Raw genomic sequence first — 23,851 nt, 5'->3', positions numbered from 1 at the left:
AATAAAAATGGGAAGGAGAAAAACCAAGCGCCCAGCGTCACGGATAAAAACCAACAGTCATCAATATCCATGAGCAAACATAAATTAAAAGCATGCCTGGACAAAATGGTTCGGGTGCCTTTCTGGAAGATGGATAAGGAGGGGGGCAGGCCAATAGAAAATGTTGGGGATCCCCCCCCAGACATGGTTCCTAACATGCGTGCTCCATCATGTTGCACTTTATAACTTAAAACTGACACCTTGAACTGAGCCCAGAAACACATCAGCTACCGGTGCAGCAATCAAAGCCCTGGTGGTATATGGCAACTGTGGTTCTCGGCCACCACCACCTGACCACTGCATTCAGTATCACTTAGTGTCCAAGTTGTCTTCAAGGGCAGCCCCACGCAGAGTACACTGTAGCCGTCTAAGCCCCTGGGGATGAGGCCAGCCACCCTGGCCAGGGCTTCTTGGTCCAAGAAAGGCCATAAGTGGACCTGGCTCACAGACCCGTTCCTGCAGGGGGAGCGTGAAGAGCAATAGCCGGCACCAAATTAGATGGCAGGGCTCCTGTGGGGTTCAGCGGGACCCGCTTTCATCCCATCCCGTCCCGTCCCTCGCAGCTTCCAGACTTCTCTGGCTTGGCCTGGGCTGGCCATGTACAATGCAGCACCGCTGGCATACTTCTTCCAAACCAGCAGATGACTGGTAAATGTCAGGTACATTTCAAATCTTTCAAATCTTCCAGACAGGTGAATGTTAGGTAAACAAGAGAGGATCAGGGGATCAAAATTCCTTTGCTAAGATCATTGACCTGAACTGCCTCCCCCCCCGCCCCCCTGCCAAGAGGGACAGGAAGCAGCTTAATTGGGCACCTCCAGCTCCAAGCCCTTGTAGAAGGCCACCCTAGTCAATGCTGCTGGATGCTCTTGAGATGTCTAAAACAACCAGAGGGGGAACACCTGTGCCATCTAGGTCCCAGTGAAAGCGATCTATCAAAGCTCTTTCACCACATGCCCAGCTGCCTCTAGATCTGGGCAGTTGTCCAGTGCGGCTGGACCGAGAGATGGCTTCTTCCGCAGAGAGCACACCATGGTCTCCTTCAAGCCAAGTGATAACTCACCCTCTGTCAAAGAGGAATTATTCCAGCTGTGTGCACACACACATACCCACACCTGGGCCACTCGGAGGTGCAGGCCAGGCTGGGCATGGGTCCAAACAGCAGTGGCAGAGCTCATGCTACAGGGGACTGCATCCTTCTCACGAAATCCCACAGGTTCAGGAGAATCCCAGATCCCATGGCAAGATGTTCCTCCAGTCACTTCATCAGACTCCGCCAAGTAGTTTGCACGACAGCCCCGCAGAAGAGATTTGGCACTGTTTTCTTCAGGGACGTTTTCTCAACTCCCCGGTTTAGCCTAAAGATCAGAAACTCCTAATGGTCTCCCATCCATCGACCAGTTCTGATCCCACTTTTTCAGATCAGCCAGGCCACAAAGAATAATCAGGCGGCAGCAGATGCCCTGAAGCCAGGTTTCTGCAGTTCCTGCCCACGATCAGTGCAGTGAGATAATTCATTTCCACAGCAGCTAATAGCTCTGGGAAGAAGGCCGCTTTTCTTTGCTAATGATAACACAGTTCACAGCTCACCTACTAAGCTACAAGTGGAGTTTGGCTTAGCAGGATGTGCGAACACATCCCAAAGAGCTGGGCACCCATTCTTACAGCTGAGAAATCACGGAAGAGGTCAGACAGGTCATGAGAGTGGATACAGAAAAATCTCCTTTATTAAATCCACCCAGCTACTAAAGGTCTGGTGGAAACTTGAATCTGCAGCCCTGGAAAAGAATCAGGTGGTGCAAAGACCAACACTGTAAGCCCCTCCTGTATCCTCTGGGTTGGAGCCTCGCAAAGACTCTGCCACCCAGCCCCTGAACATGCTGGCATATGACAGCAGGGGGAGGAGAGGAGGAGCCCCTGCTGCCAGGCGCTGGCTGAGCCAACCGGGTGCCTCGTCTGGTCGCCAACAGGCAGCTCCTGCCAGAGAGAGGCTGATGAACAGAACCCCTTGGGGCAGGGCAGGGCAGGGCAGGGCAGGGCAGGGCAGGGCAGGGCAGGGCAGGGCAGGGCGGAGGTTGGCTGGGCGACTGAAAGACCTTGCAGAAAAAAAGGGGGAAGGGAGCTGGAGTTTGAGTTCATTTGGGGACGGGAAATAGCCAGACAGGAAACATAACCATGGAGTATGGTAGCTGGCTGCAACTCATTTGATTCTCCTTGCTCTGGTTGCAGGTTAAGGAGGAACGTGGTAGATGGATACCGTACAGTGGGGTCCAAGAAGGTGGGCAGAGAGAGAGGTCTCTCTTTTCACCAAAGTATTACGATCCAAGGTTTACTCAAGTTATCCCATTAGATTTAGACGCTGCAGAACTCCAAAGTGGCTCTGGGCTGCCCCCAATATAAAGAAACAAATACATAAACAATAGCGCAAATAGGAAATATACAAAAAACAACCTCCATTCAGAAAGAAGAAAGAAGAGAGAAGAGAGAAGGAAGGGAGGGAGGGAGGGAGGGAAGAAAAGAAGAAAGAAAGAAAGAAAGAAAGAAAGAAAGAAAGAAAGAAAGAAAGAAAGAAAGAAAGAAAGAAGAGAGGGAGGAAGGGAGGGAAGGAGGGAGGAAGGAAGGAAGGAAGGAAGGAAGGAAGGAAGGAAGGAAGGAAGGAAGGAAGGAAGAAAGAAAGAAAGAAAGAAAGAAAGAAAGAAAGAAAGAAAGAAAGAAAGAAAGAAAGAAAGAAAGAAAGAAAGAAAGAAAGAAAGAAAGAAAGAAAGAAAGAAAGAAAGAAAGAAAGAAAGAAAGAAAGAAAGAAAGAAAGAAAAGCTAACAGGGGGGCCACACCCACCCTAGGCCAAGGCCTGGGGGAAGAGCCAGGTTCTCAAGGCCTCCCGCAACACCATCAGGTTCTCCAGTGAGACTGATCCGTGGGGGAAGTAGGGCCAATGTAGGACCAGTTTCTTCACAGAACATGGTTGGCCCGTGGACTTCAGTGCCACCAGGGCCATAGCTCTCCACCTTGGAGGGCTTTAAGAGGCATTGAGTCCCAGAGTTCGGCTGGTGGTGGCTAGCAGACCCAGCGATGGCTCTGTTCTGCCTCCCGATTCCTGCTTTTTAAACCCACCTGCTGAAAACCCACTGTGGGAGGGAGGGAGGGGCTACTTCAGTTGTGGGATGAGCTGCTGCGCTCGCCGAGGGAGAAGCAGGATGCAGGACCAGAGATGCCCCGGTCTGGTCCCGAATGCCTCGTCCGACGGCCTTGGGGCAGCCCTTTCGATCAGACACGGTGAGCAGCACCAGGGTCTTCTGCCCCGCACAGCATCCTGTGTGCTTCTCTGGCGCAATGGGCCCCTTGCTCCTGGGGGAGGGAGTGGGGCAGACATGGCGGGCAGGACCGTCAGGGCGGGAGAGGAGCGGCAAGGGGCGCATCCCCCGCCCGGCTCCGCATCCGCGCTCCTAAGAGGAACAGACAAATGTGCAGAGCATCACGTGCCGCTGGTCGTGACCGCTTTGCATCCCTCTCCCGGCCCCGCCATCACCCAGATGCAATGGGATACAAGGTTAAATTGTGCAGAACCCTGTAAGTAGCCTGATTGTCTTGTCACAAATGAAATATGCGGCAGCTCCGGGTGGGGTGGGGGGTCTGCTCAGCCAGAACCGGGAGCACGATCATCCTTTTCCTGCCTATCTCCGCCGACAGACAGACCAACCAACCGCTGGTGTATTTCTCTGTCTTCCCTCCTCACGGCTGTTTGTCTTCGCCAGCAAAAGAGGGAGGGGAGGAAACCGGCCATCCTGCCCACCCCCAACCCCATCCCTTCTGGAGGAGATGGAGATGCAAGGAAGTAAAGCAGGCCCTCCTAGTCAAGGGGCTGCCCCCCAGTTCTGCTTGCTGGGCCTTTCCAAAGGGAGCCCACGGGGGGGGGGGGCAAAGGCTCTCAGATCTGCACATAAATGTGGGGCGGGGCGGTCATCCAAAGTACTACACGGTTTGCAATGCTCAGAGGGATCCATATTCTTCCCCACGGCACTGGCGCATTACAATAGGAGCTACTTCAGGGTCCCCCAACTCCTGGCTATTGATTCCAATGAGCAGCAGCAATGGAGGAAAAATGACACTGACCCAGTGTTGCTATGGGGTGTCTGTGTGTGTGCCCCCCACTACTCTCCTGAAGTCTCCCAGGGGGTGTTCTTATTGGAAAGGCTTTCCTTTCAGGCATGTGCAAAGACCCCAGACAACCTGCACGGCCTGCAGCAAAGGGGCTATTTAAATCCATTGCCTGGCAGGCTGCAGAGGGGGCTCCAACAGCCCAGTCATCCCCCTTTACACAGAGCAGCACCTGCTGGGGGTCCCCAAGGATGGCTTGGGCCGAGCTGGATTGCCCCCCACCCGTCTTGCCCTTTAAAGCAACAAGAGCTGCCTGACCCATGAGGGAATCGACTCCCCCATCCTGGCTGGCCTTCCTTGTCCCGGAAGGAAGCTGCTTCTCTACGCTTATGGCTACCTGAGAGAAGAGGCATGGTGCACGGTTCCTTTTACCCGGGGTCTGGCTGAGACTAAGGTAGCGGGGAAGGGGGTGCGCGCGCTGGGAGACACAAAAGACTCAAGAGCTTCGTTATCACCTTGGCTTTATTACAGGCAGAGTAAATTGCTTTTGTCTGAAACAACATAATGGTCAGAAAAGGGAAATGGCATTTTCGCACTGCCTATTTATTCTCTGCTGGTGCTTTGCATATTAAGTTCTCTCTCTCTGCCATCAGCAAAATTGAAGCTGGGGCTGCAGAGTTTCGGGATACCTACAGCCGAGGCTGAACTTGCTGGCATCTGCGCCTCAAACTCTGGCACTGGGGCAGAAGGAGGGCAGCAAGTCCTCAGCCCCATCCTCACCTGCACCTTAATCAGCCGCAGCAATCGTTACATGCCGCAAACCAGGAAAAGGAGCCACCGTGGGATCCCCGTCTCCATCCTGGGCCCAGCCAGGGATAGCGCAAGGTCACCGTTTTGTGGCTTGCTGTAAGCCCACCAGAGAATCATGCAGCCCCAAAGGGGCAAAACGCAGCTGCCCAACTGCTCACGGGCAAAAGCCGCTGCAGCAACAGCGCCGGGCACTGCCCACAAGCACCCCTCACGGCTTGGGTCCTGGATGTCCAAAAGCCTCTTCACTCCAGGTAGAATCCACTGGACCTGTGTGGACAATCCGGGAGGGTCTCCTGCGGATGCTCGGAAGTCTGGAAGCTGCCCTTCTCTGTGGCGGCCCTGGTCCTATGAAACAGTCGCCCCCTGAAGTCAGGAGGGTAAAGTGATTCTTCTTTAAAGAGCATTTGGAGAGGACATGACAGGCCCCGACCAGCTGCTTCTTTCTCAGCGCTGGTATGGATTTCACACCTAAGTCCCCAGGGCTCATGACTGAGATAGCAAATACAGTGGGGCAAAAAAGTATTTAGTCGGCCACCAATTGTGCAAGTTCTCCCACTGAAAAAGATGAGAGAGGCCTGTAATTTTCATCATAGGTATACCTCGACTATGAGAGACAAAATAGGGGAAAAAATCCAGAAAATCACATTGTCTGATTTTTAAAGAATTTATTTGCAAATCATGGTGGAAAATAAGTATTTGGTCACCTACAAACAAGCAAGAGGTCTGGCTCTCACAGACCTGTAACTACTTCTTTAAGAGGCTCCTCTGTCCTCCACTCGTTACCTGTAGTAATGGCACCTGTTTGACCTTGTTATCAGTATAAAAGACACCTGTCCACAACCTCAAACAGTCACACTCCAAACTCCACTATGGCCAAGACCAAAGAGCTGTCGAAGGACACCAGAAACAAAATTGTAGACCTGCACCAGGCTGGGAAGACTGAATCTGCAATAGGCAAGCAGCTTGGTGTGAAGACATCAACTGTGGGAGCATTAATTAGACAATGGAAGACATACAAGACCACTGAGAATCTCCCTCGATCTGGGGCTCCACGCAAGATCTCACCCTGTGGGGTCAAAATGATCACAAGAATGGTGAGCAAAAATCCCAGAACCACATGGGGGGACCTAGTGAATGACTTGCAGAGAGCTGGGACCAAAGTAACAAAGGCTACCATCAGTAACACTACGCCTCCAGGGACTCAAATCCTGCAGTGCCAGACGTGTCCCCCTGCTTAAGCCAGTACATGTCCAGGCCCGTCTGAAGTTTGCTAGAGAGCATTTGGATGATCCAGAAGAGGACTGGGAGAATGTCATACGGTCAGATGAAACCAAAGTAGAACGTTTTGGTCTAAACTCAACTCGTCGTGTTTGGAGGAGAGAGAATGCTGAGCTGCATCCAAAGAACACCATACCTACTGTGAAGCGGGGGTGGAAACATCATGCTTTGGGGCTGTTTTTCTGCAAAGGGACCAGGACGACTGATCCGTGTAAAGGAAAGAATGAATGGGGCCATGTATCGTGAGATTTTGAGTGAACACCTCCTTCCATCAGCAAGGGCACTGAAGATGAAACGTGGCTGGGTCTTTCAGCATGACAATGATCCCAAACACCCCGCCCGGGCAACGAAGGAGTGGCTTCGTAAGAAGCATTTCAAGGTCCTGGAGTGGCCTAGCCAGTCTCCAGATCTCAACCCCATGGAAAACCTTTGGAGGGAGTTGAAAGTCCGTGTTGCCCAGCGACAGCCCCAAAACATCACTGCTCTAGAGGAGACCTGCATGGAGGAATGGGCCAAAATACCAGCAACAGTGTGTGAAAACCTTGTGAAGACTTACAGAAAACGTTTGACCTCTGTCATTGCCAACAAAGGATATATAACAAAGTATTGAGATGAACTTCTGATATTGACCAAATACTTATTTTCCACCATGATTCCAAATAAATTCTTTAAAAATCAGACAATGTGATTTTCTGGATTTTTTTCCCATTTTGTCTCTCATAGTTGAGGTATACCTATGATGAAAATTACAGGCCTCGCTCATCTTTTTAAGTGGGAGAACTTGCACAATTGGTGGCTGACTAAATACTTTTTTGCCCCACTGTACATGATAGATATGGATGGAAAGGGAGGGAGGGAGGAACGATGGATGGACGGACCTGGGTTCGGAACATAAACCCGCTTCTCAACATAGCTTTTAAAATGAGGCCTTCAGGGCCAGCCATTGTTCCTCCAATCCGTCGGGAACATCCTTCTCGTGATCCGGATGTTATGTTTGGGTTAATCGTTTAAGGCTAGGTCGCCTGTCAAGTACACCCTGCTACTGGCTCACTTCCTGCCTGCGATCAGCTAGAACCTGAAGCCAAACCAAGTTCTCTACTCATGCCTCACGCCGGCCCCCAGGCACGTCTCCAAACCCAGAACCTGGGGTTGCTTTCATCTCCCCAGAAGGAGCTGGGCTGTTCTCCAGCCCTAACCTGAAAGGTAGGAAGGAAAGCCTCCCCTTCGGAGTGGCTGCCAAGCTGCCACCGGGCACCTTTTCCACAGAGAACACGGGCACTGTGCAAACCAGGCCACTCCACCGCAAGGAAGGTCAGCTTCAGCGGGGGAACGGTGGCTTTCTGGCAGCCCCCCTTGGGCGTATATGGTAACGCAGGCTCTCCTCCCCCGCCCCATTCCACATGACCCCCCGCAGCAGCCTCAGCGTTGTTTGCCCCAACCTGTAGGCTAGTCCAGGATTATCACCCACCTGTTGCACCCTCCCTTTCTGCCCCACCCAGAGCAGCCCTTGGCAAGCCTACCTCCACAGTTCAAGCACGGTGCCAGGGGCCGCTCCCTCTCCCTCAGCCGCACAGCTCTTCCAAGAGGCGCTGCACGTTGTCCGTGAACTCGTTCCGCGTCTTCTCGCTCCCCCCCAGTTTCACAGGGTGCAGGCTGGGGTGGGGGGCCTCCAAGTTCCAGGGGCACCAGACGTTGCAGAGGAAGAGCCAGATGGCATCCGGATCGACCTCCATCAGGTGGAGGAAAACGCTGCAAAAGCAGGAGGAGGGAGAAGATGCAGGCCGAAGGGCTGTGGCTTGCAAGAAGAGCCAGGGCCCACCCCCAATGCTTGGGGAATCCCCCTTTCTGGCCGCCTGGACTCAGACTGTGTTCCCCAAACGTGCTGAGACAGATTAATTTTTTGTGTGGTTCCATGTATTGTTCAAATCCAGTGCATGTCATTAAGTCTGTGAGTCAGTGTATTATTTGAACCCCCAAAATGGGTTATCCATTCACCCACGTGTGTGTGTGTGTGTGTGCACGCAAACAACGCCTGGCGGCTTAAGGAATATTGATTTTGGCTTCAATTCCTCACCTTTGGCTTTCCTCCCTGATGCACAAGATACTTTTTGGAGGCAGTGGAGCACAGCAGCTGAACCGGCAAGCCATCAAGCTCCTTTCAGTGCCGGGGGCGAGGGGTCTCCTGCGTGGGAATCCCACGAGCCGTCTTTCCCAAGCGGTCCCCGTTGCGCTGCTTCACCTAACGCTCGGCCGGAATCTGTTTTCCTGCCATCTCAACCCACCGGTTCCAGCCTGGAGCCCTGAGAAGCGCTCTGCCCCACCGATGCACGATGGCCCTCGGACATGTACTTAAAGACTGTTGCCGTGCTCCCCTGAAACTCTTCTCTTCTCTGGGCTGAAAACACCACCCTTTTCAACTCCCCCCCAGGATCTAGTTTTCAGGTCACTTCCCACCTCCTCAGCACTCACTCCAACTGGACGACCTCCATTAAAAGCAAAGACAAGATTCCCAAAGCACCTAACATGCCTCTCACTGTTTCTGTGACATAATTATGCCCATCCTTGCTTTGGTTTCTCTTCCAACTGCATCGTGGTCCTAGTTCCTACTGCCCTTGCCATCCCTGAAGGCCCTGGAACCTTTCCACATGTCCTGCTTGCCCCATCTTATACGGGGTGTCTTGGAGTTCTTGTACCCAAACACAAGACTTTACGCTGATCTCTGGTTCATCTCACCTTGCCGTCAAGACCTTTCTGAATTGTGTTTCAATCTTCTATCGTGTCTGCTTTATCTCATTTCGAGATTTGATAAGCAGCCTGGATCTTCCATGAAACCTTGGAAGAACCTAGGACAGTGATACACCTGAAACCTCCCTAATGCTCTCAAAGACACTGGTATTGGTTCCTGATCCACCTAAGGGTGGTAGCATCCAAGCAACATTTTATCCTCTGGCTAATGAAGATATAATGAATGTCAAATGCTTTGCTGAAATCGATATACTATGTTTATTGCATTCTCATGATCACTAGGCACTCTATTAAAAAGTGAGATGAGGTTCATTTGGCACACCTTAACTCTGACCGCATGGGTGTCTTAGCAAATCAAAACACTATTGATTTCATAACTACCTGATCTATAATCCTTATTGGTAGCAACACTAAACTGAACAATCCATAGTTTCTTGGACCCATCTTTTCCCCTTTCTTGAACATGGGAGCAATATTTACTGTCTCCAGGTCCACCCCACGCCCCCAGGTCCACACAAAGAGTCACAAAGAACTTGTGAGTAGGCATGTCCACCTTCTGGTGAAAATATATGAAAGAGCAGATCTGCTAGACAACAGAGGACATTGTTGATGGGTCTGCACTGTGTGGACTGGAGGAGCAGGATGGCAGCCATTGGGAGAAGCAGGCAGAGAGTTGGAGGGAAGATCCTTGGAGGGAGGAGGAATCTGCCAGTGAAGACCCAGCAGGAGCAAGCAAGATCAGAACTGGCCGGGGGGCAGGGGCAGGGGCAGGATTGAAACATTTGGGAAGGATAGACCAGGAAGAGCAAGCAAGAATTTGACTGAGGGGCTGGAAGGAGGCTGGGAGGAGGCTGAGGAGGCTCAGGAAACAGTTGTTATCCCTCTTCTCCTCCTCCTCTCTAGGTGAAAAGAAAGTACTAAGCTGCCATAAATGAGTGAGCATATTAGTGTAGTGAGAAGTGTATAAATTAGAGAAGGACTAAGGGAGACAGTCAAAACCCTCTATGTATACAAATGCATATAAATCGAGCAGTTTGCTAAGGCCACACCACAAGAGAAATAAGCACAACCCACTAAAAAGCACTGCACCAATACACAATGCTCGGGTTTAGAGAACAAACTCTGTGTGTTCTTCAAGGTTCCTGCCCTTTTCCGATCCTCTCTCAGCCTGGAAACAGAAGAAGTGGAGAAAAGAGCTGCTCTGGCAGGGAAGTGAAGTGTTTTCAAACCACGCAGCGCCTGATAGATTTCTTGCTTTAGAGGAAGGGTGTTTTATAAAGTGGGTGCAGGGTGCTACCACCTAATGCCGCCATGGCAAAACAAGCTGAGGTTTACATCGCCAACTTTTCTCTTAAACAGGGCTGCCCCCAGCCCCCAACACAGTTGGAAGATCTGAAAAACCAGCTGAGGGATAGATCGCCGTGGAGAAAATCCATCCATGTGGTTGCTAGGAGTCGGAAATGACTGGATGGAACATCATCAATCAATCAATCAATCGATCAATTGATCAATCAATCAATCAACCAGCCAGCCAGCCAGCCAGCCAGCCAGCCAGCCAGCCCGCCCGCCCGCCCCCAACCTCTGTATCTTAGGATGCCTGTTTTAAATCAGGCTGCATCTTGTGACCCTGCCAGATAGATCTCCTTCCTTTTCTAACCTTGATTGGACAACTGGGACCATGGAAGATGTTTCCTGTCAGGCTGCTGCAGCCCAATCAATGATGTTGTCAGATGCAAATCTGGCTGGGCTGCTTTGTAATCTAGGCACACGGTGCTGAACGTGCAGCCTTCAGCCCCGTCCCACTCTCCTCTGGCTCCAACTTCACCGTGACTATTTCTTATACCTGCACGTCTTACATGCTGCGTGGCTCCCTTCAGCGCACGCCGGGTAGAAAGCCCACGCTCAGCATTTGAAACATGCCCAGTTTCCATTCACCACTTCTACTAAAACTGAACCGATACAGAAACAAAATTAGCTGCACTGTTTTGTCTCGGGGCCACCTGCCAAATGGTCCCACGACGCCAGCAGGAGTTCAGGCAGGTTGTTGATTGTTTGGCCCCTCCACTTCATTCTCTCTCCCCCAGGCACCTCCGCAAGGCATCTCCTCCGGCAGCCCACCTTCTCGTTCCCTTTCAGAGGTTATTTGGTGGAACCTAAGACTCTTGTACAGACTATCCAGCCGGCCTGGACCTGCAGTGCTGACCGGCTGCATCTGCCCAGGAACTCAGGCAAGGAAAAGTCCTTGCCGTCTTGGCCATCCAGAGTCCTAGAGGGGCAGGGAACCCTTTCAGGGAGGTATCGACTTCTGGTCTTGGAAGGGGCCCAAGAGATCATGGAGCCCACCCTCCTGCCCCTGAAAGCAACCCAGAGAGAGGGCTGTCCAGCCTCTGCTTGAACACAGCCAGTGAAGGGAGCCCGCCTCCTCTTGGGGTCACAGCTTCCGTTGCTGAACTGTTCTGACTTTTTCTAATGTTCATTCCTGCAACGTAAAGCCCTTATTCTACCCGCTGTGCTCCGAATGCTGAGAACAGGCTTTGTTCTTTCCCACTGGAGGCGCCTGTACCCGAGAGTTCCTGCAGGTAGAATGTAAGGAGAGCCCCGAGGTTGGATCAGCCCTGAGTCCTCTGGCCCAATTTCTGGGCCACGCAGGGGCTAGCCAGGTGCGGCTGGGGAGCTCCCATCTGCGGACAGGGGGGTTCTTTCCCTCCTTCACTGCTGCTCCCCAGCCGCTGGCGTTCAAGACGCACCACCTGGGATTCTGGAGGCAGCAGAGCACCATCAAATCTAAGAGACCCCTGGTCCTCCCCCGAAATTTGTTCTGTCCCTCTTTAGAGCCAGCCACTCAAGCAATCAGCACCCGCACGCTTGGATGGAGTCTAATTTTACGATTTAACTTGCACTGGGTACAGAAGACCGTCCTTTTCGGGACCTCAAGTCTCCCTGTGCTGAGTTCCAATGGATTAAGCTGGAACCAGGACGGCAGGGGCCTTCTCCCTTGGCTTCTACAGAAGATGCAAACAGAGGCTGCAAGAACTATCAGTTGCTGAAGCAGCAGCCCGGTCAACAAAATGTCGGTTCCTGAACCGCAAAAGCCAGGCCCCCACCTCCTTATGGGTCAGGGCTCTGACCCCAACAGACGAGACTAGGATTCTGTACTTGGAGCAGTGTTTCTCAACCTTGGCAGCTTGAAGATGCGAGGACTTCAAATCCCAGAATTCCCCAGCCAGCTTGGCCTTTGATGAGAATTCTGGGAGTTGAAGTCCACACACCTGAATGCTGCCAAGATTGAGAAACACTGTCCTAGAAGATGGATGTCCTTCGCATGAACCATTCATGGATCTTCCATCCTGCCAACTATTTTCTGCTGACTGTGACCCTACAAGAGATAAAGCAAATAGGCTTCTCCAATGAGTGCAACCTCTTGACTGCTGTGGGGCAGCAGCCCACCCAGAAAAGGCTTCTCTGAGAGCCACTGTGGTGCAGTGGGGAACATGCTGGACCGAGAGCAGGGAGATCCAGTTTTTGGTCCCCCCCCCCCAGTATGGAAGCTCCCTGGGAGATTTTGAGCCAGTCCCTCCCTCTCAGCCCCAGAGCCAGGGTGGGATAGAGGTGAAGGGGCTGGAGTAGGGGTGGGGAGACCCAGGTTCAGGGCCCCCCTCAACCAGGGGAGCCTTTGGGCCAGTTCCCCATGCTGAGGTTCCCCAGCTGAGATGGGCTGCAGTTCTCAGAGTTTCTTAGCAGAGACCCCATCATTCTGGAGAGGGCCTAGCCTGCATGTTGCTCTACTGTAGGGTCTCCTGCCTGCTATGCCACCTGGGGAAGACGGGCCATTTCAGCCTAGCCCAGCCCCTTCAGCCTGGCCCACCGACCGCTTATCTCCCAGGGGAACTCGATGCTAGGCTGACAAAACAAAGAAAACCATCTGGGGACACATGGAAGCAGCCTGCACCAAACAGCCATTGAGGTTCACGCATTGGCCTCACTCCGTGTTTCCAATCCTGCCCCCGCCTGCCTTCTGGTCCAGAGGAATGAGACGCAGCCCTGCCAAGGAGGGGCTGAGGGCTTGCAGGGATCAGAGACCAACTGTTCTTTCAACAGCTTGGAAGAGTCTGAAGCTTAAAGAGAATGTTGGCTTGGTCGTTTTATTTCTGAAAAAAATTACTCTGGCAGTTTCCAAGCAACCTGTGTTTCCATGGCAAAGGATTCCAGGGTTAACTCAGAGTGCACTTCTGGTAGCATCTGCTTTGTTCAGTGAGGGGTTATTGATTTTAGCTGGCGTTTGCTTAGCAGTGTGCTGCAGCCCGCTCACAACTGCCAAGACTAAAACTGGCCCCAACTGAACAGGGAGGCGACTGTGGGTGGGCAAGGGCTGCTGCACCCCAATGTCTCCCCAGCCCCGAGGGGATCAAGCTGCCTGGCAGGACAATGGTCACCTGGCACAGTTCTCTCCTTCGGATGGGTCCTGGGGCACACTCCTTCTTCCGTAAGAGAAGCAGTTTCACTGAGCCAGATTAGGGCAGCAACGGAAACCAGACCAAACTTCTTGGAGAATTTGTGCTACGAGCTGTTTTGGTGAGTGGGTTAACAGGAAAGTCATGAACACAAGAAAGGAGGGCCTTTTTAAATGGGCAGTAGAAACTGCGGGAAGCAAGGAGGCTTGATGAAGTTCACATTCTAAAAAGGTCTAAAAGCTCAGTTGCAAGACCATCAGCACGCTTCTGCTAGATCAGAAGGAATGGGTTTGCACTATCCTGTGTTGGCATCCAGAAAGACTTCTGTGGAAGCTCCCAGAAGTGCCTGAGGAGACCGCCAAAAAGCTGCAGCAGCAAGTAGCTCGCAGATTCCACACGAGAAAAAAGTGGAAAACAATCTCCAGCCGTAAGAATCAGGCAGCACTTGCCAGGGAATGCCTTCTGCTAAGCGGACCCTGACCTGGAGAAGACGGGGCAGGCGGCTCATCCTGGGCATCACTCAACAACAGACTACTTCTGGCTATGAGGGTTCCACTATCAGTTTCATGCCTCCATCCACCCATCATCCCCAGCCAACACACTGATTTTGTGTGATGGCTTTGCTGCCAGCTCATCTGGGTCTATGGAATTTGTTTGTTTCTCCCCTGCCTGCACTACACCTTGAATTACTTGCCTGAGCACTCTGGAACAACAGTGCCACGCAACGCTTTTTGATCTAGAGACAGGTCTGCAAGGGCCTCCAGTGACCAGACAACCCTGAGTGAGAGTGGGACTCAAGAAGCTAGAGCAGTGTTTCCCAACCTTTAAGATGTGCGCACTTCAACTCCCAGAATTCCCCAGCCAGCCATGAGGAATTCTGGAAGTTGAAGTGCGCACATCTTAAAGTTCCCAAGGTTGAGAAACACTGGGCGAGAGAGTGAACTGCAACCCAGGACAGACTGAACACCTGCTCCTGCAGCAGCCTTGAGGCTCTGCAGCCTGTGGGCGCACCTGCCTTACCTGCGAGCAGCTTCTTGCAGTCTCCCAGGCTGCCTGGCACTGAGGTAGAGCAGGCAGGCATCCACTGCTGTATTCAGGTCATTCTCGCCTGCAGAAACAGCAAGATGGGCAGCTCAGAGGAGGGGGCTCACTCAGCCACAGCCCCCTTGCACCTGCCCCCACCAGAGGCATGCCAGGCCAGGCCTTGGCTGTGAATTGGGCAGGCCAGGCCTTGGCCAGCAGCAGAGCTGCAGGGAGGGTCATGGCAGAAGCCAGGCCCTCCTCCGAGTCAACTAGTGGCTTTGCCAGCACGGGCTGGATTCCCCAGGACTTGGCAGTATGTGCACTTGATAAAGGAACAAAGAAAGAGTTGGACCAGCATTAGTGCTATACATAATACATTTATATATTCAGCCCACCCATCCTGCCTCTGCCAGCCCTTCTCTGGCAGAAAGGTAGCAGCAGAAGAGGAGTGTTGCTAGGCAAGTTCAGGGAAGAGGAACTGAGAGGGCAGAATTTATGGCACAGCAGCTCAGCCAAGGTGACGCCAGCATAGAACCTGTCAAAAACTGACATGGTGATCATTTTGGCCTGCCCTCCCCTAAACCAACAGCATGAACTATGCAGGCCAGAAATCTCAGCATGGAACAATACTAGGAGCACTGCGTCCCTCCTGGTACTCACCAAGATCCAGAGCTTGGCAGAGTGATCCGAGGCCCTGGAGCACAGCCAGCTGCAGTTTGAAGGCCAGGGTGTGGCTGTAAACGGGCCCAGCATGGGCGCTGCCCGATGCTTGGGCAACAAGGGAGGCAGCCAGCTTTGGCAAGACGTCTTTGGAGAAACGGTGCCTTAGGAAATCCCCACTGCAGGCTCCCAAAGTGCACAGCACCTGCCAAGAAGCACACCGGATGGTCACTCATCCTCAGAGGCGGGACCCACGAGAGCTCTCCGGGGCCCAGGTCACCCTGCCTTTTTCCAGGGCTCTGCGATTCACCTCCCTGTTCCCCCAGGTTCATTCCTCCTTGCGGATGGGGAAGCGTCTTCCCCCACCCCAACACGTTTTCTACTTCAGCAAAAGTCCCTTCAATCCTGCAGGAGCCTCCCTCTGATTTCTCGGTGGCCCCAGTTTACAGCTGAGTTGCAACTACATGATACGATGGGGCATTTGCTCTCCAGCAACACTTCTTCTCATGTCGTGGCACCATGCCTTGGAGGTGCCTGGTGGACTCAGCACCCACCACAATGCCCCCTATCCAGGCTCAAAATGCAGGAGTGGGTTCTACCCAGAGAACAGAAAATGTCACGTCTTCCCACAGCTGCATTCACGAGATGCTAAGCTTCTGAGCAGAAGCCCCTGTGGTGAATGCAGCCCCTTCCAGCACTTCAGCCAGAGGAGGTCTCTTGCCTGAGCCTCAAAGCTGGGTAAGAGCTCCTCCCTCAGACACGCTTCCTGGGGAAGATTAGCCCTCCCCTCCCACAGACCGGACACCTTACAGTTCCCTAGCACCTTTCACACATCGGGGCTAAACTGAGCCCTGCTTCCCATACTCATCAAAGGAGCCCCACCAGGTTCAGAGTGGCCATCTGCTTAGCAAGCAAGCAAACCAGCAGCTTCAGCCAGCCAGCCGTCTTGGCTCCAGCCAAGGTCTGCTGCCTTTGTGCAAGTCCAGGTCCTCTGTTGGGCACAGAGTTCAAGACCTGCCATAGTCAGCTGTTCTCTCTCACCTTCCGCTGTTCTGAAAAGGAAGCCGCCTTCAACGGGATTTGCATTTCTCTACTGGCTTTGAAAGCTTATCCCCCAATCCTTGAAGGTGACTGTTTCTCCATAATGAATTCTCCTCTCCCCACTTGAAATGCTCTCTGGGCCATTCGATCTGTCCATGAGCCACCCTGGCATTAAGCTAAGAGGCTGACCAGGCAAGGCAAGCTGAGCTGCTCTTGCTTTCAGCGTAATCAGCCAAGCCATTTACACTTCAAAGCTCTTTGGAGGACAATTCTAGGCCTGGACCTCAGAACCAGAAACCCAGGCGCCATCTTCCTAAATGAAAATGCTGCCAGAACAAGGAGAGGGCTCTGCAGGGGGCTACCAAGCAAATGGGAAGAGGGGGCTGTGGCAGGCCTTTATTTAGTAGGCCGCACTATCTAAATTTCCTTTTGGTCAGACAGCTGGCCATCTGCATACACTTACCAAGGTGTAAGTCTGTCTAGGACTGGGCTAACATTTACTTTACTCTGTTCTGCCACCAAGCTTTTTCCTAAAAAAATGGAAGGCTGTTTCTGAAAGTAAAAAGCAAAGGTCCAAACAAATGCTCTTCAATCAGGTGGCCTCCAGATCTGTTGGGGCTACAAGCCCCATCACTGGCTCCAGTTTGGGAAAGGTGCCCTCCAACAGAGCTGTCATACGCTTGTGAAGGGCAAGGCACCTGATGTAATTCCAACTAGCTTTCGGGTGCTTGGGAAAACTTTTCTTCCTGAGATTTCTAAGACATTTAACACCTTGTTCTTACTTTGCTCACAGTTTTACCGTGAACTCCTTAGAGAGCCTTGCTCTACAGCAATGTGTAGCAGAAAAGGTGGGATGCAAAGACAAGAAACATGCTGTGTTTGCAAAACTGCTTACACACTATAGAACTCATCTCCAGCTGCACAGGATTTGTGGTACTTTGGTGCCTTTTTTAGAAGTTTCACCAACAGTTTTGTCCATTTGTGGCATTAGAAATCACAGGTGAACTTTGCTGGAAGCATTTATTTTCTTTCTTTCTCTCCAGTATAAGAATCCAGCCAGTTAAGACTGGAAAACTGGTGGACAGAGAGAAAGCAGGTGCCCCAGCCAAATACGCCTGGGATTCCCAAGACAGCCATTCAGCCCCACTGTTCCATCCCCATCACTAGCAGGGAAAGCTGGTAGTTGTGCCTCAAGCAGGACAAAGGCGATTCTGGCTGTCCTGAGACTGAGGTCTTCTCTTGGATCAGGGGCTGGGACATAGGTGGGGAGGGGCCTTAACCAGGATTACCTTGAAGGCTCTGAGGACAGCCAAGGGGTCATCGTTAGTCAAGCGGCAGACGAGAGCAGGCCAGGCCTGATGAACCAATGGAAGAAGCACGTTTTCATGTGACCCAAGCACCATCACAGAGAGTTCGAGAACATCGAGGACCTAGCAGGAGACGTCTCAGAGTCAGAGGATAAATATGCTAGAGTTAAAAAGGGCTAGTGGTGATGTTGGAGAATCGGAGGACCGAGTCTCTGATTAAAAACGTGCTTGGCCCCTTTGGACGGTAACAGGTTTAAGCAAAGACCAAGCAAGAAGGAAGACAGCCATATTATGTCTTAGTGCAACACACGGAGCAGCCAACTGTCCTCCTCCAGCTCCAGGCCCAGTTCAACAAGAGCCTTTTGCAGCAGTAAAAGGTGAACAAAGCTCTAGAAGGGGCTTCATTTCCTAAGGCCAGGCGAACTAGGCTTGGGATAAGGGAAGCTTTGGGGTTCTGCTCAAGACTCTCTCTTCTCCTGGGCCAAGCCGCACAAGAGCACGCCACTCGGGTCTGGGCTTTGGAGCAAATCTTAGAAAACTGAGCCAGGGCGGTTAGAGGAAGAGGCCACCTTGCACCAGCCAAAGCAAGGAGAGGCTGCCTCCCCTGGGGGGCAGGGCCCTTGGAGCACCAGAGAATGGTGGGTTGCATTGATGGCATGGCTGCCCTTACCTTCAGTCGAACTGCAAGGCTCTTGCTGGGGAGTAAGTGTGTGCTCCTCTCCATTACGTCTTTAGCCATCTTGGCCTGCAAGGGCAACGGGCTCTCTGCCTCCAGAGGCTGTTCTGTCACTTCGGGCTGCATAGCAGGCTCCTCTGGAGAAGCAAGAGGGCACAGCTGTGGGCATGGTCCAGGGCCCAAAGGGGGGCGAAAGAGAAACAAGCTTTGCCAGCTCTCCACAGAGCCAGGAAGTCAGCCTAGCAGCTGTGTGTGTTGAGACAAAGTGCTTATTCAGCCACTCCATGGGTGAGAGCTGCCCGTCCTACTGTCCAGCCACAGACCAGGGCATTTTGAGGCTGCACTAACCTTCCTCCTCCGCTTCCTCATCCTCAATATCCCCCTCTGCAATCCGCTTCTGCTTAACGTATGCCAAAAAGAACTCTTCCATTTGTGCTGCAGTGGGCAGGTTGACAGGTCTCCGTGCCTCTGGGCAGGAAGAACCACCTTCTGGTTTCTTCTGGGTTTGCTGCTCCAGCCCAAACCAGGAACCTGCCAAAAGGAGGAAAACGCAGTTGGGCCTCCTAGATCAAAGATGGAATGGAGAGCAGCAAGAATTTAAAACCAACTGCTGGTGAAAACAGATTAAGTTCAGGGAAGCTGTGCCTCTTCTTTTCTTCCTCAGTGAGGCAAGATACAACTGCTCTTTGCCTTCCCTGCAGCTATGAGAGTAAAGCTGCAAACGGAAGGAAATTCACTCAATTCAATTAGCTCCTGCTTCAAAAGCTCAAGCTTGGCCCCTAGATAGATTGGTGATAAAAACCACCCTGAACATCATTCTTGTGTGAGGGTTACAAGGACCGAGGCCGCATATAAACAGGGCGAACAAAGACAGCTGCATCAGAATAGATGCAGAGTTAGTTGTCCAGTCTCTCTGCTGGGAAACCACCTGCTCTCAGGCCACCAGGACCCACAGGTTGGACAAGGAGACGCAAGGTTTGAGGCTGATGCTGATACACACCCAGACACAGACACTTAGCCTGAAGCTTGTAGTTAGCAGCTGCTTGCTTTCTGCTCTCCTGCAGATGATAACAACAACGGTAGCGGTAATAACAACTGTATATGTCATCTGATTCCCAGTGACTCTGGGCAGTTTACAAGTCATTAAAACATTTAAGAAAACTACACAAAAAAAGAACAGAGATGGGAGAGATGACAAACCCAGATGGGAACAAAGAAAAAGAAGAAAAGGAGGCTTCAATCCCCCTTGCCAAAGGCCTGGGCAAAGAGCCAGGTCTTCAGGGCCCTTTGACACACCGGCAGGGTGGGACTGTTCGAATCATGGGGGAATCTCATTCCAGAGGGAAGGCACTGCTACAGAGAAGGTGCACTTCTGGGGTACTGACAGATGGCTGTGCTTAACTGAGAGAGCCCGGAGCATGCCAATCCTGCAGGATTGAATCAGCTGGGCAAATACTATGGGAGGCAGGCGGTCCCTCAAGTAACCAGGCCCTATGCTATGTAGGGCTTTATAGGTACTGACCAGCACCTTAAATCGTACCTGGAAGCAAACTGGCAACCAGTGGAGCTCACGAAGCAGAGGTGTTACAAGGGCATACTGAGGCATGCCCATCACTGCCCACGCAGCTGCATTCTGGACCAGTTTCAGCTTCTGGGTGGTTTTCAAGGGTAGCCCATCTTGAGACCATAGCAGTAGTCAAACTGTGAGGTGACCAGAGCTTGAGTGACCGTCTGAAGGGTCCCTGATCTGGGCAAGGGCACAACTTGCGCACCCAATAAAACCATGCAGCTCTTCCTGATCGCAGCTCTTCCTGGCTACGGCTGCCACCTGCTCATCAACCAGGAGCTGTGAGTCCACAAGACCCACAAACTGCATCCCATCCTTGAATGGGGAAGTGCCATCCTGTTCAAGGTCAAGGATGGAATATCCCCAGATCCAAGCAGTCCAAGCACCCACAGCCACTCAGTCTTGGGAGGACTGAGTTGGAGATGGGTCCTCCCCTTTGAAACCCGCATAGCCTCCAGGCCCTGGGACAGAACCTCAACAGCCTCATTCAGCTGGCCTGGTTGAAAGATATAATCGGGTATCATCGTACTGTTGATTTGGAAGCCTAAATCAGCGGATGACCTCACCCAGGTGAGGAGTGATGTTGTTCCAGAGGGCAGGGGCTGCGACAGAGAAAGCACACTTCCTCACTCCCACAAGACAACAGTTAATTGAGGGGCCCTGGAGCGTACCCCCCTCCCCCGGTCCAAACATACCAGGCAGGTAGAAACAACTGGAAGACAGCCAATCCCTCAAGTAACCAGGCTCTATGCCATGTAGGGCTTTATAGGTAATGACCAGCATCTTGAATTGCACTTGGAAGCCAACTGGCAACTAAGGCAGCTTACACAGCAGCAATGTCACACCCCTCTGTTCACTGCCCAGAGTTTTATTAGTTAAGATGGGCAGCCATATAAATTGGTTTAACAAATGAACAGTCTTTAGCCCAAGTTAACAAAACACAATTGCTACATTCGCATCACATGCGATCCCCAAACCAATAAAATAAGTTCTGATGTAAAGTGATAACCTGATTCCTGAGACATGATATTTTGGGGAGGGCCTTCAAGTCAGTTTTTGACTCCTGGTGACTGCCTGGACTACTCCCTGCAGTTTTCTTGGCAAGGCTTTTTGGAAGTGGTTTGCCACTGGCTCCTTCCTAGGGCTGAGAGAAAGTGAACGGCCCAGGGTCACCCAGCTGGTTTCGTTCCTAAGGTGGAACTAGAACTGTCTCCCGGTTTGTAGCCTGGTGCCTTCATCACTACCCCACACTGGCTGTCCTAACCTGGCCTGGCCTCTTGTAAACCCAGCCAGACATAAAAGCAGGCTAAACTGCTGCATTGGCTTACTGCTGGCCCCTCTCCCCCGCCCAATACTCTCCAGAAGTGGTGGATTTCAGCATGGCTAAAAGTCATACTGGCTGGGGAAACACGGGAATTTAGTTCCAACGCATCTGGAGGCTACCAGGGCTGGAGATGGCTGGCACGTAAGTTTACTGTAAGGGCAAAACTGGTAGCCAAGCACAACCAGCAAATTCTGAAGCACAGAAGGTCAGAAAACGCTTCTTGACACTTCATTTGCTGCCTTTAGTTACCTAGTGAGGCCATCAGGGTCCGTAGAGCCCCCAGGAATGAAGATGCTCGTTCACTGTGACATTGATCCAGCCTGGCCAAAACGTCTTCAACCAGGTCCTCCACCAATGGTACCACCCTGGCATCTGAGTGTCGGAGCATGGCTTCCAGGACCTGCAAGGCATGGGGCTCACTGGCTGGGTGCCTCAGGTGCAAGGAGATCCCGTTCACCAAGTAATCAGCATTCTGATTGATGAGCTCAGGGACAGAGACATATCCACAGGCCTGGCAGATGTTGACCATGGTCCCTTTTGCCGTCTCGCTGACCAGGAGCGTCCTGTCCCCTGCCTTTTCCAGAACAGGGTACAAAGCCGAGATTAACAGCAAATGGAAGTCCTTTCCAAGGGCAGAGGCAAAGCTGCCAATCCCTTCCAGTTGGATGCAGATCTGCCAAATGTTGCTATTCATACAGCGGACTGTGGGGCCCGGATCCAAGGATAGAAGAGGTTGGTTAGGTGCTCCATATGGAATAGCAAGAGATCTGGAATCCACCACTGCAGATTCAGCCCTGGACTCCTGGGCTTCCAGGCTGGTGACCAAATGCCAATTTCCTGAGTCCACGTATTCTTCTAGTACAGAAGTTATGATCCCCATAAGATCCTCTGAGTTCAGAAAAGTTTCCTGGGCCTCCAACCCTGTGGCTCCAGCTATCAGTTCATTGATAACCATTGCAGCTTGCTTCCGATACACAGTTGATTCTCTGTATAGTTCCATGAAATGATCTACAAGCAAATAGAGGTTCCCATAATTACCTAGAGCCCGGCAAATCTGCCGCAGGAGGGAAAAAATTCGGTCATCTGTGAAGAATCGGAAGTACTTCCTCTGGACACTGCCCAGAGAGGGCTGCTGAAAAGCTTCTGGGGCGCAGCACCTTTCCTCCACAATCTTCACATCCCTCACATCCAGCTCCAGGATTTGCATCAATGCTTTGGACAGACGCTGAAGGTGGGAGGTAGAGTTGAGAACCATGTTCACCTTTGGCCCCAAGAGCTTCAAGTACCCGTAGACCAAGTTTAAGGTAGCCATCTTGCCCTGGTCATTCTGGGAGTTCATTAAACGGGGAAGAGCAGTGGCGAGAGAGTGAAGATCCTCGGACAGCACGTCAGCAAGGAGCCTATTCCCAGCCACTCTCTCCTGTGCCGCAATATCCTGCAGCACCCTCTCGCTCTGATGCTGGACCTCAGGGCTCTCGTCATTTACGAGGCCAACTAAGGCTTTTAACAACTGGCCAGCGGAGTCCACCAAAGACCGCCCACATTTTGTCATGAGGAGTTGAGCCATTTCCACCAGCGCCTGTCGCACCTTCCAGTGGGGATGAACAGACACAAATCCAACCACCTTCTTGATAAGGATGGAGAGTTTGGCTGCAGTGTTTCTTGTCCAGTCTGGGCCTCGGTGGACCATGAGTTCCAATATTTTACTCTGTTCCAAGACTGGCGTCTCCTTCTCCGGAGGGACCTGCGCTAGCTGTTCATCCGCCATCACCAGACCGACAGCCCTAGAGAAGAGCTCGATGGCCGAGACAGTGACGGCCTGGCCTTGCTTCGCATCTCCCGTGATAATCCTGGAGAGAGCGACGGAGATGCCAGGGAGGAAGGACGCAAAGAGATCCCCACGCCGCCTCGTCTCCGCCCTGTCCAGGGACCGGTGGGGCTCCGGGCAGTCACCCTGCAAGACGAGAGCCCGCAGGCACTGCAGGGCGGCCATCTTAACCTGCCGGGCTTTCTCCTGCTCCGCGAGCGCCAAGAGCAGGGACACCGCGAAGCCCAGCTGGGGAAGGGCGGCGGGCCGGTAGAGCGCCGGCACAGCCTCTCCGCCGGCGGAGCGCAGCAGGGCCAGCAGCGCCTCGGCCAGCTCGCGCTTCAGTTCCTCCGACCAGGGCGCGGGCCGCGGGGGGCTGGCGGGGGGCGCCAGGCACACGCAGAGCTCCGAGAGCAGCTCCAGCAGCAGGTCCGCCTTCGTCACGCGCGTCGCCGAGAGCACGAAGGCGAGGCTCCGCGCCACGCTGCGCAGCACGCGCTCCCGCCTGGGCCCGGGCGCCTTGAGCGTGAACCGCAGCGGGAAGAGGACGTACTCCTGCAGCTCCTGCAGGGCCGCGGCGCTGACCGCGCGCAGCCGCGAGCCCAGGCGCTCCGCGTTCTCCGCGGTCGGGGCCTTGGTCAGCCGGACGCAGGCGGGGCGCAGGGCCCCGAAGGCCTCCTGGGGGGTGTCGAAGATGGCCATGCCGCCGCCGCCGCCGCCCTCACGCCCCGCCGGCAGATGGGAGGGGCGCGCCCGTCCCAACGGAGAGACGCGGGGCGGCCGAGCGGAGAGGCCTTCGCCGGCTGGGCTCCCTCGGGGCGCCGGGCCAGGCAGGCCGTGAGCGGAGGACGGCCGCTCGCCGCTTCTGCCGGGAGGCCCGCAGGGGGGACACGACCCGAGGCCGGGCGCCGCGGCTCCCGCCCCCCGCCGAGTCCGGACTCCCGCCCGGCCAGAGACACGCCCCCTCACCTTTCCCGACCCGCCAGGCGCCTGCGCGGGCGGCCGCGCATGCCCGGAGGCGGCGGCC

The 23,851-nt window shown here is 53.2% G+C and overlaps 1 protein-coding gene across 2 annotated transcripts; it reads right to left on the bottom strand.

Annotated features, from left to right (window-relative positions):
• Positions 1 to 4,639: 4,639 nt before the first annotated feature.
• Positions 4,640 to 23,673, bottom strand: TTI1 (TELO2 interacting protein 1). 2 transcript variants are annotated; one of them, XM_088153899.1, is made up of 8 exons: positions 21,267 to 23,673; positions 18,475 to 18,657; positions 18,121 to 18,263; positions 17,433 to 17,573; positions 15,103 to 15,307; positions 14,440 to 14,527; positions 7,744 to 7,972; positions 4,640 to 5,290 (listed from the first exon to the last, which is right to left on the bottom strand). In XM_088153899.1, exons 1-7 carry the CDS (start codon positions 23,524 to 23,526, stop codon positions 7,786 to 7,788), a joined length of 3,207 nt encoding a protein of 1,068 aa, XP_088010025.1. In that variant the 5' UTR covers positions 23,527 to 23,673; the 3' UTR covers positions 4,640 to 5,290; positions 7,744 to 7,785. The 2 variants fall into 2 exon arrangements, with proteins under 2 accessions (XP_088010025.1, XP_007433450.2); XM_007433388.3 differs by having other exon boundaries at positions 4,640 to 5,308; positions 21,267 to 23,541.
• Positions 23,674 to 23,851: the final 178 nt, after the last annotated feature.

Source organism: Python bivittatus, unplaced genomic scaffold (assembly GCF_059951505.1).
Source record: "Python bivittatus isolate LINGU-HERP-01145 unplaced genomic scaffold, Pbiv_v1 ctg000700_np1212, whole genome shotgun sequence".
In the NCBI taxonomy this organism is placed as follows: Eukaryota; Metazoa; Chordata; class Lepidosauria; order Squamata; family Pythonidae; genus Python; species Python bivittatus.
Note: the sequence above shows the minus strand (reverse complement) of the source record. Positions and strands in the feature narration are given on the sequence as shown.